Source organism: Ambystoma mexicanum, chromosome 9 (assembly GCF_040938575.1).
Source record: "Ambystoma mexicanum isolate Mex_15411 chromosome 9, UKY_AmexF1_1, whole genome shotgun sequence".
Lineage (NCBI taxonomy): Eukaryota > Metazoa > Chordata > Amphibia > Caudata > Ambystomatidae > Ambystoma > Ambystoma mexicanum.
The window spans coordinates 142,836,051-142,853,679 of NC_090931.1; the positions used below are offsets into that span (position 1 = coordinate 142,836,051).

The following is a 17,629-nucleotide window of genomic DNA, read 5'->3' on the forward strand; positions in this document are numbered from 1 at the left end:
GTATTGTTCTAGAGAGGCATTTAGCCTCTCAGTTTGCCCGTTAGTGTGGGGGTGAAAACCTGAAGACAATGCTCTCTGGCTGCCCAGTTTTTTACACAGTAGCCGTCCAGAAGTGAGAGGTATACTGGCTTCCTCAGTCGGATATGATCTTCTCGGGAAACCCGTGCAGTTGGAAGACGTCTCTGACAAAGATCACAGCCATCTCGGCTGCAGTGGGTACTCCCGGCAGAGGCGAGAAATGGGTCATCCTGGTGAATGTGTCGACGGTCACCATTATACAGGTACACCCCTCAGAAGGTGGCAGATCCACTATGAAATCTGTGGTCAATACACTCCAAGGTCTAGCAGGAGGGGTATCATGTTGCAGGTAACCCACTGGTCTTTGAGTGTTGTGCTTGAAACGATAGCAGACAGAACAGAATCGTACATAGCTGGAGACATCGGCTGCCATTCTCGGCTACCAATACTGGCATTTAATTAGTTCCGTCGTGTTGGCTACACCACGATGGCCAGCCGAGGGGCTATCATGGCACCACTCCAAGGCCTTCCTTCTAAAGGAGAGATCTGGAAGGAACAAATGAACGTTGACAAAGAGCAAGCCGTATCGATTGTGAATGGAATTGTGAGGAGAGACAGAAAGGGAGGTAGAAGCGATACCTGAAGCATTCTTCACCCTCTGTAAGAGTGTAGAGACTTGATTGACAATCTTGTTGGGAGGCAGAACAAGTTCCGGTAGATGGTCTGGTGAGATATCAGGAACAGGTACTCTGGAGAGGGTGTCTGCCAACACTTTCCTGGACCCTGGTAGGTAAGTGAGGATGAAATCGTACTGAGAAAAGAAATGTGCCCATCTGGCTTGGCGGGAGTTGACGCATCCCATCTGTTGAATGACCTTTAGGTTCTTGTGTTCCGTTCTGAGAGAAAAGGGGAATGAGGTGCCCTAGAGCAAGTGCCGCCATTCCTTAGAGGCGGTCTTCTTGGCCAGCACTTCCTTTTCAATGACGGAATAATTATCCTGGCTCGGGGTAAGGTTTTGGGAAAGGTAGGCCACTCGATGTTCGGTACGTCATGTTCTTGTAATAGCACAGCCCCTAAGGCTGCAGCGGAAGCATTGCTTCCACAATGAATGGTCGTCCGTGATGCAGGATGGGAGCCGAACAGAACAGCCGCTTCAACTGGTGAAAGGCTTCATCGGCTTGTTTGATCCAAGAAAATGGAGTCACAGATTTCTTGAGCAAAGACGTGATGGGCAAGACTACCTCAGAAAACCCTGCTATGAACTTCCGATAAAAGTTAGTCAAACCCAGAAGACTTTGTACATCCTTAACGGAGGTAGGATCAGGCCATTTGAGGATGGCTTCTACCTTCCGAGGGTCCATCTGTACTCCAGCGCCAGACAAAATAAAACCCAGATAAGGGACCGTGTCTGCCTGGAAGACACACTTGTCGGGTTTGACTTAGAGGTGGTGTTCACTGAGGCATTGTACCACTTGATGAAGATGTTCCTGATGAGACTGACGGGAAGAAAAGAAGACCAGGATGTCATCAAGGTACACAATGGTGGTGTGAAATAGAAGTTCTGAGAACACTCTGTCCATGAACCTCTGGAAAATAGACCGGGCATTGACCAATCCGAATGGAATAACTTGGTATTCGAAGTGTCCGTACGGGGTGCGAAAGGCAGTCTTCCACTCGTCCCCCACACTGACACGCAAGAGGTAGTAAGCTCTTCTCAGATCTAACTTGGGGAACACTACAGCCCCTAGTACTGACTCCAAAATATCTTTGATGAGGGGCATGGGATAACGGTCCCGAATGGTGACTTTATTTAGACCACAGTAGTCAATGCAAGGTCTCAATTCTTGAGTGTCTTTCTTTGGGACGAAGAACAGCGATGCACCTGCAGGAGACCGTGAAGGCTGTATTAATCCATTGAGGAGGTTAGAGTCGAGATACTGCTGTAATGCTTCTTTTTTCTTGAGGGATAACGAAAACATCTGGCCAAAAGGCACCAAAGCATCAGGCAGAAGGTGAATGGCACAATCCTCAGGGCGGTGAGGTGGTAGGTCTTGCAAATCTTTCTCACAAAAACCTCCTGGAAGACTTGAAGGCTTGGGGGTACCGTATGTATACCCAAAGTGGTCAGAGGCTTGAGTGTTTCAGACAGTGTCTTCACAGTGGTATAGTTCACGCCCTGGAGGCAAGACTTTATACAGTAGTCTGAAGTAAAGGCCAGTTGGTTTTTTGCCCAATCGATGAAAGGGCTGTGTCTCCGAAGCCACGAAACGCTGAGGATTACAGGGAAGTGTGCGGCCCTGATAAGGTCAAACTGTATGAGCTCTTTATGCTGTTTCACTGTCATGGTCAGGGCTGTGGTGGAATGAGTGATGAGATCGGAACACAAAGGCTCACCGTCAACTCCTTCTACCTTCTGGTCTTTGGACGTTTCCATTACCTCAATTCCTGTCCTCTGGGCCCATGCAGTGTCCATGAAGCATCCAGCTGCCCCACAGTCCACCAAGGCCAAGAGGTCCACATTCTTTAGCTTGGTCTGCAACTGGACGCCAACCACCATGATCCGATTGTCTTCAGTGGAAACAGTTGTGGTTACTGACATCGAGATGAAGGTAGACCGCAGAGACTTGTCCCCTCTAGTTCTGAGGACAGCCGTTTCCTGGCCTGCGTGGAGGGACTTCGGGACAATCACGTAGCATGTGCTTGTCGGACCCACAATACATACATAGACTGTTTTCCTTCCTTCTTTTTCGGTCATCTGCACTTAGAGGTCCTCTATTCGTCCCTATCTGCATTGGCTCATCTCTGGTCTGTCGAGGTGAGGAGGAGGGAACTCGTCCGGGCACATCTGGAAGAAACAATGAACCGAGTCCCTTTCTTCACTTAGAACGCCTCTCATTGAGACGAAAATAGACCTGTAGAACTGTAGACAGCAGATCAATGAACGTGGTAGGTCTGGGTGAGCGGGCCAGTTCATCTATAAGGTCTTCTCGTAGGCCTCTCCGGAAGATCATGTATTGGGTGGTTTCTGGCCACCCGGTCTCAGCTGCGACCCGTTTAAAGAGTGATATATGGGACAGCAGCTCAGACGACCCCTGTCGGATATCCAAAAGTTCTTCACTGGCTACTTGAGCCGATTCCTGTCTCTCAAAAGTCTGTTTAAATTGGGTGTCGAACGCGCAATAGTCCTGTAGAAGAGGACTGGCGCTTATAACCAACGGGGTTGCCCACGACAAGGCATTACCAGTCAGATTCGAAATTAGGAATCCTATGCAGGCTTGATCCGAGGCATACGTCTGTGAGCGGAACGTGAAATGTATAATACAGGCTTCCATGAACTCCTTAAATCTACGAGGTGACCCGTCAAACTTGCCAGACGCCTGTCAGAACACACTTACGATGATGGAGGAGAGGAATCGACACTCTCCCCCGAACCACAGAAGCCGAATGAATTCGACCCTCCCATCGTGGTTGGCACAGGTGCCTGAAGTAGTACACAGGACACCACGTGGCAGCCAATGGGGGGAAGAGGAGGTAGGGAGAGGTTGTGGATGGGGTGGGGGAAGTTAGGAAAACCGGAAAAAGGATCAGGGCAAACCTAAGTTGGATAGGTAGGGGGAAGCACTGGGGAAAAACCCTTCCTATCTGGCACCTGTTTCCTAATATCTGAACACACTGTAGCATAGCCCAAGACACACCTTAATACGTATGTACTTGACTTCAGAACAAACACTGGGAACCAAGCATTCACATGTAGTAGTAAGTGGGATGAACACAGGACAAGGGAAATTTCCCCATGAATGAAGGACAAAACACATGGCCCGTAGGACAAGCTTGCTGCAATACATAAACAAGTAAATTCATGTCCTTGAAGTTTAAACAGGCAAACAAATAGAGCGGTTACACTTGTGACCCGGAATGAATAGTACTCGATGGAGATTATGCCCACATAAGCATTCCGTGAAGTCCTCGCATCATATGAACAAACCAACTATTAGCAACCAACTCAGACCTTCCGTGATTGCCAAGCACAAATCCAATGCGAGTGAAAGCATGTACATAATGAGCCCTCACCCCGCAATGGCTTCAGCACTTATCTGATCTCCGAGGGCCCCGCTTACACCTCGGAGTATTGGTAGCACTCCGTGAGCCGCAGCTGGTCCGCCTGCACTGCACTGTGCGAGCGAACGCTGGCAGCTTCAATGGTCCATCGAGCAAAGCTTTGTTGCAGCTTCGTATTTAAAGGGACAGAGCTTTGCCGTCCGTGGCTCCGCAGTGCTCTGCCAACCTGCTCCTCACACCAACCGCACCAAGATCATTAATAAGCCACACCTGATTCACGCACCGTTGCCCTTTATGCTGCTCGTAATCACTGCAGCTGGCAACGCGCACGTGACATACTCCCGTGGCCGTGACCTGAACTACAAACCTCCCGTGGCTTGCTGGGAATTGTACTCTTGCCTCCATGCTTGCTTTAGGAGGTTTAAGAGACAAAACGAGTTACTCCTGTGCGCTTCCAGCCCTTATTCCTCACAACGCCAGAGGCATGGGAGGTAGTTCGGTGCGTTGTTGATCCCGGTTGGCTACCATCTGGTGCAACATGGTGTTCTCGGTTTTCAGGTTCTGTACCTCCTGGGATAGTCCTTGGACTACATTCACCAGTTCCTGCATTTGTTTGGCAGTAGCCATGGCAGGTCCTGTCCTTAGGCGTTGTAAACTGTCTGGTAAGTCAGGTTTGGCTATGGTTTCCAATTTATCACAAGATCCAAACACCCCCTGCTCACCTGTGTCTTCTGAGGATGATTCCTGCCATTTTCCCTTCTTTCTGCGTTCTTTATGTCTCTTCTTGAAGAGGTAGGGCCTCCCTTGAGAAGAAGCCACTCTGTCGCCGTGCCAGCGGAAGCAAGCACGAGGGGCCCCCTTCCGAAGGATCCAGAGAGGAAAAAGCCTGGGACAGAAAAAACCTCTCCTTTCTGATGTAGGATCCCCAGGCAGGTGGGATGGCACAGAAAAGCTCTGGTCAGGTGCAAGGAAGACGGTGAGTAGATGTTAGAGTCCAGGTAAAGTAAATGGGTCAGCGGTGGATGGCGGAAGAGACCGCCAGAAGGACGATATGCCACCAGAGGAGGCAAGGCAAGCAAGGGCAGACGTAGAATGGCGGGATCCAAGGTCTCCAGTAACCGGGAAGAAGGGGCAGCCTGACGAAAGACAGAGAGCCGGGGAGATGAAAGACGAGAAAAGAAAGCCTAGCAGAAAGAAGGGAGTGGAGAGAGAGAAGGGCACAGGAGGGGCGCACACCAAAGCAGGCGGGCGAAAAAGACAACAGAATGGGACGAGACCCAGAAAGCAGAGGAAGCGAGGTGGAAACGAAGGCAAGAGCTGCTAAGGTAGCAAGCAAGGAAGGGAGGCCAAGAAAAGCACTAGCGTGTAAACCTGAAGCAAAGTGAAAGGTTTGCAACGCAATGCAGAAACACAGGGGCGTGGCTAAGTAGGCAAAGGAAAGGAACAACACCGTGAACAGAAAGACTAGCCCGAGAAACCAGGAAGTGAGGAAAAAACAGAGTGGAACATCCTAATGGCGGAACAGCCGCCAAGCGGACCACAATCGCCAGGGCACACAGCGCGTGACAATTACTAACTGAGTTTTACTTAGATCTTCTCTAGAGGTTTCCCTTCAAAAAAGCAATCTCTGTTTCAGAAAGAAGAAGGAACCCCTTTTCTTGTCCTTCTCCCTCGGGACTAAATTTCTAAGAAAGCCTCTGCGAGAGCTGGATCATTTTGCTGGGCGAAGGCCAGATCGGGAATGATGGTAGGTTCTTCTTCCCTTTTTATCTCAGGGACACATGTTTTATCAGCCTCTCCAAAGCCTATGTTACCGCTCTGTTTCCTCTGGTTCACTTTCTTTCTTAAAACGGGGAAATAGAGCCCTTTCTTCCTTGTGCAATTGTGTCCCCACAGTGTATTTCAAACGTGATTTTGCGATGGTTCTGTAAGAGAACCTTTATGTCTCCCCAAAAGTCTGATTCTATAACGCCTGGTAAGACATCTAGGCCAAACTTCCAGGCTAGATTATGGAGCCAATTGTATATAACAACCCGCAGGGGGAATCAAGACCGAGTCTGTGGGAATCATCCCTCTTTTCCGGGGAGGGATAGTGGCTTCCCCGCTGCTACAAATATCAAAGCCTATGGATTCATTTGTAGTGGTAGAGGGGTCTGAGGGTCTGTGAGTAGTTTTCTGGAACTTTAGCGTCCCTCAATTTGTCTTCATTGAGTTTTATCTAATTGAGTTGTATCCCACTTCTGATACCATATGTAGGGGATGCACGGTATCACAAGTATGACACGGATACAAAAGATACAATTTGTAAAACCTTTATTAACTTTGTGGGGTTTGGAAAAACTACTACTTTGCCCTATAACTAGGATGGGAGTCATCTCGACCACCAAATAATAAAGAATACAGTCTTAGTCATATCTGTCAAATCGAAATGGCCTATGCTAACAAAACCTAATGCCTGCCCTATCTCTTGTACAAAAAATGTGTAAAGGACATATGTATCTATAAGGAAAATCAGTGTTCGACAAAAAATAAATGTGGCTGAATAAGCTCTCCCCACATTTAGACAGCATGGAATAAGGCAGTCTCTATAGGCAGGATGACACAATCTGGCTCAGGCTTTAACACAGAAACAGTTAAGAATGTGGATCGATGCCCGCCTAGCCTTCCACGTCAAAGGCTCTTGTTCCAGTGTCTCCAAATAACAACACAAAAAGTTCTCACCATTCCCCCTCTGTCGGGCTCAGACCTTTCACAGTTCAAAAGCACTAGCCAGGGGCCCCTTCCCCAAGCCTTTTACCATTTGGATCCCCCTTCAGTTAGGCTCAGACTGCTTTTCTGATGTCCTGTAGGGAACTCTTGGAGTTTTCGACCCTTGGTCCGTCTCTCTGCTCCAGTAGGTTTGTATTCACCCCAGAAGTTCTGCTTGTACTCGTGTTTCACCTTGCACAGAGTGTGTCTCTGAGTTCTGCCTTTTATCTGTGTGAGGAAAGCTTATTGGACTCAGGTGTATGCACTTGAAGTGCCTAACTTTGCCTTACCCAATTAGCAGGACATGTCCAGTACGATGTATGAGATAGGGCGAGTAGGATGTACAGAAAAGGGGGAATACTGCATCCCTCACCCAGGTGATACTCCCTCACTGGTCCATCCCCAGAGTCTGGATTCAAAGGTGATGGCCGTGCCCTGGCCACCTGAGAGAGAGATCCCCGGGAACTAGTGGGTGAGACACCCTCTGGTTTCTCACAATATGCAGATGATGCCCAGATCCTGGTCCGCCTTGATCTCATGGTAATTGAGTCAGCGAGCAGGTTCAGGGCCTGCCTCGAGGCCATGGGGGAATGTGTGTGTAAAAACTGGCTCAAGTTGAACAGTGAGAAAACCGAGGTGTTGGTTTTGGGCCCCCCTTCTGCTTCCTCTCTCTGGAATTCTCCTTTATGGCCTGCTTCACTGGCTTCTCTGCCTGGCCCTTCCACAACTTTAAAAGCTCCTTCGAAAGGGTCTTCCCTTCATTCAGGTCAAGCTTCGAGCCCCTGTGATATCGGCCCTGGTGATTTAAAATAATGGTTCGCCCAAACATTTTTATTGCAAAAAAAAGATGGGCAATAATAAAAAAAAAATCGATTGGCACTTTTTTTTTTAAAGTCCCTATGTAAAATTTTGAGAAAATGAAGCTCAAAGGGAAGCACATGGGGGCATCCATATTGTGAAATGGATGCCCGCCGCTGTGCTTGCTTTGTCTTTTGCGGCACTAATGAAGGAAAAGCCAGCCAGCTGTAGTAAACAAAAGCTACCACTGGGTGGCTTTTCCTTCATTGGTGCCGGGACTCGGAGGACGGAGACCAGAGACTACAGGCAGAAAAGCTGCAGCTGCATCTCGGTAAGTGCTATTTTTTTAATAAAAATAAACACTAGCTGCGTTTTTTTTTCTAAGTTTTCCAGGCTGGAGGAGCCCGGAAAACTTAGAAATAAAACTACAGCTTTCAAAACGTTGTATTTATGTTTGCGGTAGCTTTTGAAGCTACCGCAAACATAAATACAACGTTATTGTGTTTGAAAACGCTGCAGTTTTTCTTTCCAAGTTTCTCAGGCTCCTCCGGCTCGGAGGAGCCTGAGAAACTTGGAAAGAAAAACCGCAGCATTTTTTAAACACAACCGCGTTGTGTTTCTGCTGCCATGGCTATCTCTTTGAGTCTCCGGTGCTCCCCAAGGGGAGCACCGGAGACCCAAAGTGAAAGCAAAGGCAGCAGAAGCACAACGCGGTTGTGTTTCCATGCTGCGGTGTTTCTGCCTAAAGCTGTTTTCCCATTCGGGGCTCTCGGGCTCCACACGGGGAGCCCGAAAGCCCCAAATGGGAAAGCAGCTTTATGCAGAAACACTGCTGCGTTTAGCATTTCAGAAAACAACTGCATTGTGTTTCTGCCTAAAGCTGCTTTCCCATTTGGGGCTTTCGGACTCCCACGAGGAGCCCGAAAGCCCCAAATGGGAAAGCAGCTTCAGGCAGAAACACTGTAGCGTTTAGCATTTCAGAAAACAACCGCGTTGTGTTTCTGCCTAAAGCTGCTTTCCCATTTGGGGCTTTTGGGCTCCCCACGGTTGTGTTTGAAAACGCTGCTGTTTTTCTTTCCGAGCCGGAGGAGCCTGAGAAACTTGGAAAGAAAAACCGCAGCGTTTTCAACCACAATAACGTTGTATTTATGTTTGCGGTAGCTTCAAAAGCTCCTCCAGCCCGGAAAACCTAGAAATAAAAACGCAGCTAGTGCTTATTTTTTAAAAAGTAAATAGCACTTACCGAGATGCAGCTGCAGCTTTTCTGCCTGTAGTCTCCGGTCTGCGTCCTCCGAGTCCCGGCATCAATGAAAGAAAAGCCACCCAGTGGTAGCTTTTGTTTACTACAGCTGGCTGGCTTTTCCTTCATTAGTGGCGCAAAAGCAAGCACAGGCGGGCATCCATTTCACAAAATGGATGCCCCCATGTGCTTCCTTTTTAAAATTTTGAGCTTCATTTTCTCAAAATTTTACATAGGGACTTAAAAAAAAAAGTGCCAATCGATTTTTTTTATTATTGCCCATCTTTTTTTGCAATAAAAATGTTTGGGCAAACCATTCCTTTAATCTGCCGATTATTGGAACTCACTGTTTTTGGAACAACCTGTTTATCTTCTGCAGCCACTGCAAGTTCTTCAGAATTATGCAGCCCGCCTAGCCACTTCCATCTACTCATATCCTGCCAGTATTACACCAACTTCACTGGCTGCCTATTGCCCTGTGTATTCAATTTAAAACAGCCTGTCTGGTGCATCATGCATACTATGGTCAGGGTGCAGAGTATCTCCGGGAGAAATTCTGCCCTTGTGCACCGGGCTGAGCACTTCGCTCATCTGATGCCTGCCTATTGTTGGTTCCTCGGTGTAGGCTCAGCCAGATCGGCAGCCAGTCCTTTTCGGTTTCAGCCGCATATTTCTGGAACTCGCTGCCCTGTGATCTCTGCATCCTGTCCAATCAACTCTCCTTCTGGGGAGGCTTAAAAACTCATATTTTCTAAGCTGTTTCTGTCCTAATGTTCTCCCACTAGCGCCAAGATACCTTTGTGGCGTTCTCTTCTCTGGGACATTTAAGGGAGTGTAGGTACATTGTTATCTTCAATTGAAGCTTAATGAATAGGCCTCGTTTTCGAGTCTTGCACCACGTGTTACTAGACCACGAATTTGTCCATTAAGACTTTTTATTTACTGATATTTGATTCAATTATACTGGCTGTTATTTCTCCTCTTGGCATCTGGAGACTTTTTTATTCCATTTTACCTGTGCTTTCTGCATTCTTAATTGTTCAATACTTGGTGCTTGCACATGTTTTTGCTTCTGTTTAATCTAAGAGAAATATGTCATTTGTTCATAGCTTATCCATGTTAACTCCCCTTTTACCTTCCAATTATTTATTGATGTGTCATCCCCAGTCTTCAGCCAAACAGATATTCTTTGTTCCTTGCACGACAACAGCTTTGGTGTGTCTCTGAGGTAGTTTCGACACGATCTGATGTCCATCTTTCCATCATGGCAGCTTTTCCCACTTTATAGTTTCAACTGCAGCAAGCTTCTATATATCTCATCTACTTTGCGTTTCTGCGTTTATATATTCACTACTCATCTGGTTGCTTATCTTCTTAGAGTATATGATTTCTTCGGCTCTACATACATGTTTCTCATGTTACTTTAGTTATATTATCATTATTTAAGTATTTGCATATCGTTTCAGTACGTCTTACTATCTTCTCTTCATGACGTCACTTTGATCAGCTCTTCTACGTCCAATGGTGTATGCCGACATCCTTCCACCACATCAGTGCGAGGGTACATTTGTTATGGTTGTCTGAGTGCATAACATCTCTCATATCTTCGATGTGGTATTGGGATAATACTTGGTGTCATGCACAGAGTCTTCCTGCTATTCTTCCAGTATGTCGGAGGTGAGGTGGCCGGCACGAGAGATAATATCATCTGCTTCTCTACATACCCACCTTAAAATATTCCATAATGTCCCTACAGCATATGGAAAAACCTATGCAGTCACCTATTCCCAGGATGTATCCAATTAATTAGACTACACTTTGATGATTCTCAGTTGCAGACTACACAGGCACATCCTTGGATGCATTTTGAAACCTTGGGGCAATAAAGGCCATCCTTCATGACACCTACGTTTGCCCCAAATCTATGTCTTTCCCTTTGTCACGCATCTTTGGTATCTGGGCTGTTCGTACTTTTCCTGTTCCTGTAAAAATCTTCTAATAAGAAAATCACAGATACAATTTAAATGCCAAGTGTACCATCTTTTCCATTTTGTCTGGAAATAGAATAACAATGGCTGTAAAATGTGTAAGCTACTTTCTCAATCCAAAATATAATAAAGCAAGTTTAGCATTTTTAGGAAGATTTGACATAGTTAAGGTTATTTCAATCTTCATACAAATATCTTATAAGCCATTTCAAGTTTTTTTGAATGACCACGTAATCAAAAGTAGATGATGCTGCAAAACATATGTCATTTCATAGCTTCCGGAAGTAGCTACAAAACTGCACAACGTGTTGACGGTTTTAATGGCTGGGGCCCCTTTGATTTAAACCTTTACCTCACATTAAATTTCACCATTCCATGGCCATTCCGGTATGGCACCCTGAGAATCAGTTCACACTCACTGACCTTCCACGTTTGTGCTGACCATCGTACAGTTTGGCCACAGCTCCCATGGGGGGATAACCTTTTCACCCTAGATGCACATCTGAGTGCATGCATTGATTAAATAATGTTTGGTCAAAATCAATTGCTTCAACAACCAGTCCAGAGCAAAATAAAACATGCTTTGAACTTCCATATCGACAGTTACAAGGGAGAAAACCTGTTGTCTCAATGATGTCAGGTAAATGGCAAAGATACTGTGACAAATGAAAGGTATTCATCCCTTCTCCCCAAGGGGGAGACTCCCCCTTTGAGGCTAGGGAAGATAGTCTGCTCCACAATACCATCAGTTGGGGATTGGGCAAGTGGGACCTCATTTGGAGAGACTCCCCCCTTAGCGGACAAGGTCTCCCATTCCTGTCAGAAACTCTGTAAGCCACACAGAATAGGAGCATACATGGGACTATCTGCTACAAAGACTAATGTAACATCTACGAATAGGAGCATAGATGGACTGTCTGCTACAAAGACTAATGTAAAATATACATATTTGTCTTACGGTAATGTTGGAACCAACCAGACCGGAGAATGAAAGGAAAATGTATCTTTAAGAGAAGACAAATACTTAGATGGAACGAGTGGACGAACATGAAGAAGCAGAGAGTATCCTATGCCGGGGAAGCCCCTTGACGTGAGTAGATCTTAGTCAAGCCGCGTAACCTGTGACTTTCAAAACGCTGCAGAATGCCAGATTAAGACGCTGGAGGCCCACTGTACTCAACAACAGAGGCGCCGTTGTGAAACAGGAAAGCTGAGTCCATTGTCAAGTGGTCGTGAGACCACATCCATATCGTTGTGGGCTGGGCACCCAATGAAACACGCCAAGACCACCAGAGAAGGCAACTGGCAGCATGAACAGTTTACTAACATTACCCCTGGTATATGGCAGAAGGGAAGCTGAGAACATCAGATCAATGAAAATGCAGAACGAGAAGGCAACGGGGAACTTGAACAGCTTCCCACCATCAATCTCTGTGTACGGCAGTGGGGAAGCAGAGAATGGGAGCATGAAGAAACCAAGGCACGAGAAAGGCATTATCAAAAAGGATCACCCAAGTGAATGCCATGGCCGACAATGTTCCCCGACATACAGAAAAGTAAAGGGGAGAACGGCAGAAGCGGGAGTCCTCCGGGGCAGCCAAATACAAGACGAGAAACACGTGGCAGTACTCACAACGAGCTACTTAATATAAACCTGTGTAATTGGAACTGTGTAAAGCTAGTAAAGAGGAGATTGTATGAGCCTGTCTGGGAGGTCTATGAAGATGCCAAACAAATATCTGATTAAGGAGGGAAATTACTATATGGGCACCAAGATGAAACAGGGAGAAATTGTTGCATACAATCTTGTAATAAAGAAGGACAGACATGACTATCAAGTACAGAAGATAGTTACAAAGAGAGAACCCAGTAGAGGGGAAAAACCAAGTGGAAAGAAACCACAGCCAAGCTGATAAAGCCTGGATCAATAGATTATGAGAGGTCGAAAGCCTTCAGCAAGAAGGTGAGAAAATATCACAAGGAAAGTTGTCACAGATACATCACTAAAGAGCACAAAACCAAAGACTGTTGTAGATTGTTAATCCAAGGGATAAAGAGAAACTATTACAGAAGATTGTGCTAGACAAGCAGCCCAAAGAATAGAGACATTATACAAAGAGACTGTCAGATGATAATGGCAGACCAGGAGAATCAAGCAAATCTCCTGGAATTGTTTAAGTTAGTCATCCTAGTGGCAGGGTCAGGTAGAATTAGCTTCGGACTGAGGTCTTGTCTTTCTTTGAGACTTCCTAATGACCAACAAGTGCCTTTTGTTCCATTAGATAGGTTGGGAACTTCCTCTAGAAATAGGGAAACATGAGCTGTTTTCTTGTAATTTGAATGAAAGTTAATTAGATTGTCCTTAAAGAGTCCAACTCCTTCTTCTGACCCATCACAAACCCCAATGTGAATCAAGCAAATGGCGTTTATTAAAAGTTTTGATCATATAGCAGATGGTGGGGGGCAGCCAGATATTTGTGAGCATTCAATTATAAACGAATTAAAAAGTCCCAATAAATTATTTAGTGGTAAACATAATTAGAATACAATGAAACATATACATTATTGCAAAAAGGTTGTGGGGTTCTTTTTAAAACTGGAAAGGAACACATTAGTGAAAATCTGTACTGAACAGTATTAATTGAATAATTGTAAACCAGTGTCAAATGCTCCTCGGCCCTTTCATCACTGCAACCCTTTGCTGCTGACACAGAACAGTTTGGAGCCTGTGTACGTAAGAGCAGAATGTTTACACATAAGGCAGTTTCTTTGAGAATTTAAATTGCAAATATAATACATCATTAAGCACCCTTTTGGTGGGCTTCACCAGCAGGTAACAGCCTGGGGCCAAGATATGATATGATATGATAGGTTATTTATAACACGCTTAATACCCAGAGCAGACCGGGGATCGAACCTGTGTTGCTCCGTGTCATCTTGCTTCCAAGGCGAGCATGTTGCTGCTGAGCTATCCTTCTGAGACTATGCATATACAGACTAAGATATAGACCCAAGAGAAGTAAGGGCCTCAACACTGGGACCCTGTGCTCTTACTGAGCTGGTGAAGCTCACTGAGCGGGTACTTATTGGCATTACCACCCCAACTAAAAGCCGCAGGGTGTTAATAGCAATAGAAAAGAAAAAACGGCCATGGGCTTCACTCAAGGCAGCTGTGAGGGAGGTGAGGCTGTGATTCGGAGCCATGGAAATTCTTGAGATCCTTTTCCATTTCCATGGCAGAGGCAGCGTTGATGCCAGCTGCGGAGAACTGTGCTAAGATAAGCATGTGGGTGGTTCAGGATTAGCTGCAGCATGGGCAGACGGGGGCCAAAGGTTAGGGTGGGGTTTGTTAGCCTGGATGTGGCTGGCTGTAGGGCGCGTGCGTGTGTCTAGCATTCGGGTTGCTCTGAACCTGGGCTTGGATCATTTTATTTAGCCTGTGTTTGGAGCAACCTAAGTGGTTGATGCACCCGCCAAGGGGGCCAATATTACTTCCACCAACTCAGACTTGGTCCTCCAACTCTTGATTAGCTGTTCTTGGAACCCAGATCAGCAACTGAGCAACCAGTACTTTGTGCTATTCTGGTGTGACTCTGTGAAAGGGAACTCTGATTGGTCTGAGCTGATGATCGTTACTCTAGGAGCATTGCTATGGTGCCACCCAGTGCTAAGCTCTCAATTAAGAACACATACAGTAATGCCCAGGAAGTTACAATGTTAGAAGCACAGTGTGATGTGGATATCCAGTTTATTATGGGCTGAGTGAGCTGCTGCAATGCAGAGAATGCCACAAAACAAAGGAGGTGATGGCTGGAAGGTTTAGAATTAATCTTAACTCCTGGCATTGCTCTAGGCAACTGTCCAGACCATCGTTCTTTGCATGCCAAGCCATTACAAAAGGGGAAAAAGCATATGCAAATCAGGTTTGGTCCCACCCCAAAAGGGGCAGTCCAGCCCAAATTGCTTGGTCACATCCCTTCTGGACGAGAACACAGGCCTTCCCTGACATGTTTCAGCCAATGCAGAGGATGCTGCAGGGAAATGTTGACAAAAAACCTTGCAGTGTCATAAGCCTTTTCTGGGTGAGCAGTCCCATTATCATTTACTGATTGACTGGGACTGGGTCCCCTCCTGGATACTAGTGTGGGCTCCAGTGCAACTGCATTAGCTACGCTGTTTGTAGTTATGCCTCAATAAGGGGTTTCCACCAATCTCAAAATTCATTTTTCAATACATTATAAAGTAAAAATAAATAAACTCTATCAAATCACTATTTTGTATTATTTAGGTTTTGTTACTAATATTTTAAGTCTAAACTGCAGTGAGTGACAGAATTTGGAATCAGTATTTGTAACCTCAAGTTTAAAATATGGAACCTGGTGAAGCATAAACTGATGAGTTGTGCCTCCTTGGAAGACAAAAAGTTTCAAGGATATATGAATATTTCTGAACCTTTCCAGACAATGGAAATGTGCCAGGTACAGTATGAACTTCCCACCCAATGTTAGAAAGATTGCTCCTCGTGCCCCAAAGCAGAGACCTTCCAATTAAAACCTACATTTCCTTATTAGCTCCAGTGACCCACCAAGTCCTCTTTTCAATAGCAAATCTCTGCTTATGTTTAATTCAATTTTGTAAATTCAAAGACAGCAAAATACTGTTATTGAGGGTACTGCTTGCAATATTATTACACGTAACATATATCCTACCTCACAACACATAACCAAAATAGTGATAGGTGGAAAGGTTGTATTAATGTTAACCACTGGCGCTGCTCTGGGCAAAATTCCACGCCACTGCTATTTAACCAATCTATGCCATTGCAAAAGGAGACCAGCCATATGCAAATCAGTGTTACAATGGCCACCAATGGGAGCAGTCCTGCCTAAACTGATAGGTCTTGTGCCCACGGCAAGTAAACAGAAGCAACCCCAGACATGCTTCAGCCTCATTGGGCTTCATCTTTGAGGTGCAGCCTGGTGCCTTATTGTGCAGCAAGAAAAGTGACCCACGTCGAAAGATACATACATACAGTATGAACTGTCTGAAAATAACCTTATTTAGCTGAATGAGTATCAAAGGATAAAAAATATTCACACACTTTTAATCGTAAATCTAATGATGAATATGTCTTCCTTTTCAGGGAACGCTGGTCTGAGAAGAAAGAGGTCTTACGAAGAACAGTCCAAAAGGTTGTAAAATGCGATATCATGAAAAGCAACCCCCTGTTCCCGCTCTGCGTGCCTCAAGCTGATTGCCTGATCACAACAGCATATTTGGAAGCGCACTGCCTTGACATGAAGTCCTTCTGCACTGCACTATGCAACATCTCATCTCTCTTGAAAATAGGCGGCCATCTTGTGATGTACACAATGTTAGGGTGCACTTTTGTCTTGCTCGGCACATTCAAGTTTCCGTATCTGTGCCTGGATAAGGGGGGTCTCACGGAAGCTGTCAGTGATGCAGGTTATGCTATTGAAACACTAGAGGTATTTCCAAGAACTACTCAATGTGAATTTGACATTGTAGATTACACTCACCTAGTTATACTTGTTGCATGCAAGCAAAGGAATGTTTAACCCTTTCAGTGTCCTTAGAACACACATACATACATCCTCATTGCCATAGTAAAGCACTGAAATGTTGGCTGTCAAATGTTAAGGCAGAACACCTTTCTTAATCCCCTCAAAACATGCAACATTTTCAACAGTAATTATGGAACGTGCAAAGATCTCTCAATTGCTCCTAAAGTAAATCAGACTACGTTACTTCTTCTGTGAGCAAACAATTTGAAGTAACGTGGTCTGATTTGAAGGTTCATTGAAGGTGGACGTTAAATAAACTCATCCAATTTGTAATGGTGATGAATTTATAAAGTTTTGAAAAACTTAATCTCCCTTAATCTTTAGCTATTACATCAATCTGCAGGAATTGTCTGCTCATGTTGTGAGTGGGCAATATTGTTTGAAGTATATTTAAAAAAGAAATTCAAAGACAGCCCTGAACCCAGAAATGACACAGCAAGCAAGTTTGGATTTTGTGATTTGTAAAGGCAGGCGAGGCAGCGGAAAACAAAATGTCATCTGCATGTTTTTATTTATTTATTTATGTGTAATGCGCTGGTAACTCGCGAGTTTCGGGGCGCAGAGACATGGACACGGAGACAAACAAAATGGGATGAGACAGTTCCTAATGAAATCAAAAGTTTAGTGGGTCAGGGATAGCGAGGTCAATTAAAGAGATACGTTTTCACTAACTTACGAAAGCATAAGTAGTTGGGTTCTTTCCTTATGTGGACTGGCAGATTGTTCCAGATACCTGCTGTAATGACTGGGAAGGATTTTCCCAGTCCAGACCTACGTTTGTGTGGCATCACTGCGATCCTGTTTTGATCCAAGGATCTTAAGGCGCGGCTTGGGACATAAGGACGTACTTTCGATTTTAGGTAGCCTGGTGCCTTCCCGTGGATGCATCTGTGGGCTATTGTAAGTGCCTTGAGGTGGGTTCTACTCTCCACTTTGAGCCAGTGTAATTCCTTCCTGGATTTACTGATGTGGTCTGATTTGAATTTGCCTTTGATTATCCTAACTGCGTTGTTTTGGATAATCTGGAACGCCTGTATGCTTTTTTTGTTGGCTCCTAGCATAAGTGCGTTCCCGTAATCTAGACGAGAGAGGATGGTTGCTCTGGCCACTGTGGCGCAGTTGTTCTCTGAAAGGTACGGTCTAATGGCTCTGAGGAGTCTCAAGTAATAATTGCATGTTTTTTTTATGTATTG

General features: G+C 45.4%; 1 protein-coding gene across 1 annotated transcript in view; it reads left to right on the forward strand.

Moving 5' to 3' along the window:
* Positions 1–16,743, forward strand: part of LOC138489601 (indolethylamine N-methyltransferase-like) — a 177,056-nt gene extending 160,313 nt beyond the window's left edge. The window contains exon 3 of the mRNA XM_069617307.1: positions 15,995–16,743. Within this exon, the coding sequence (XP_069473408.1) occupies positions 15,995–16,430 (436 nt within the window). The 3' untranslated portion in view covers positions 16,431–16,743. The remainder of the gene's footprint in view (positions 1–15,994) is intronic.
* The last annotated feature ends 886 nt before the right edge of the window (positions 16,744–17,629 follow it).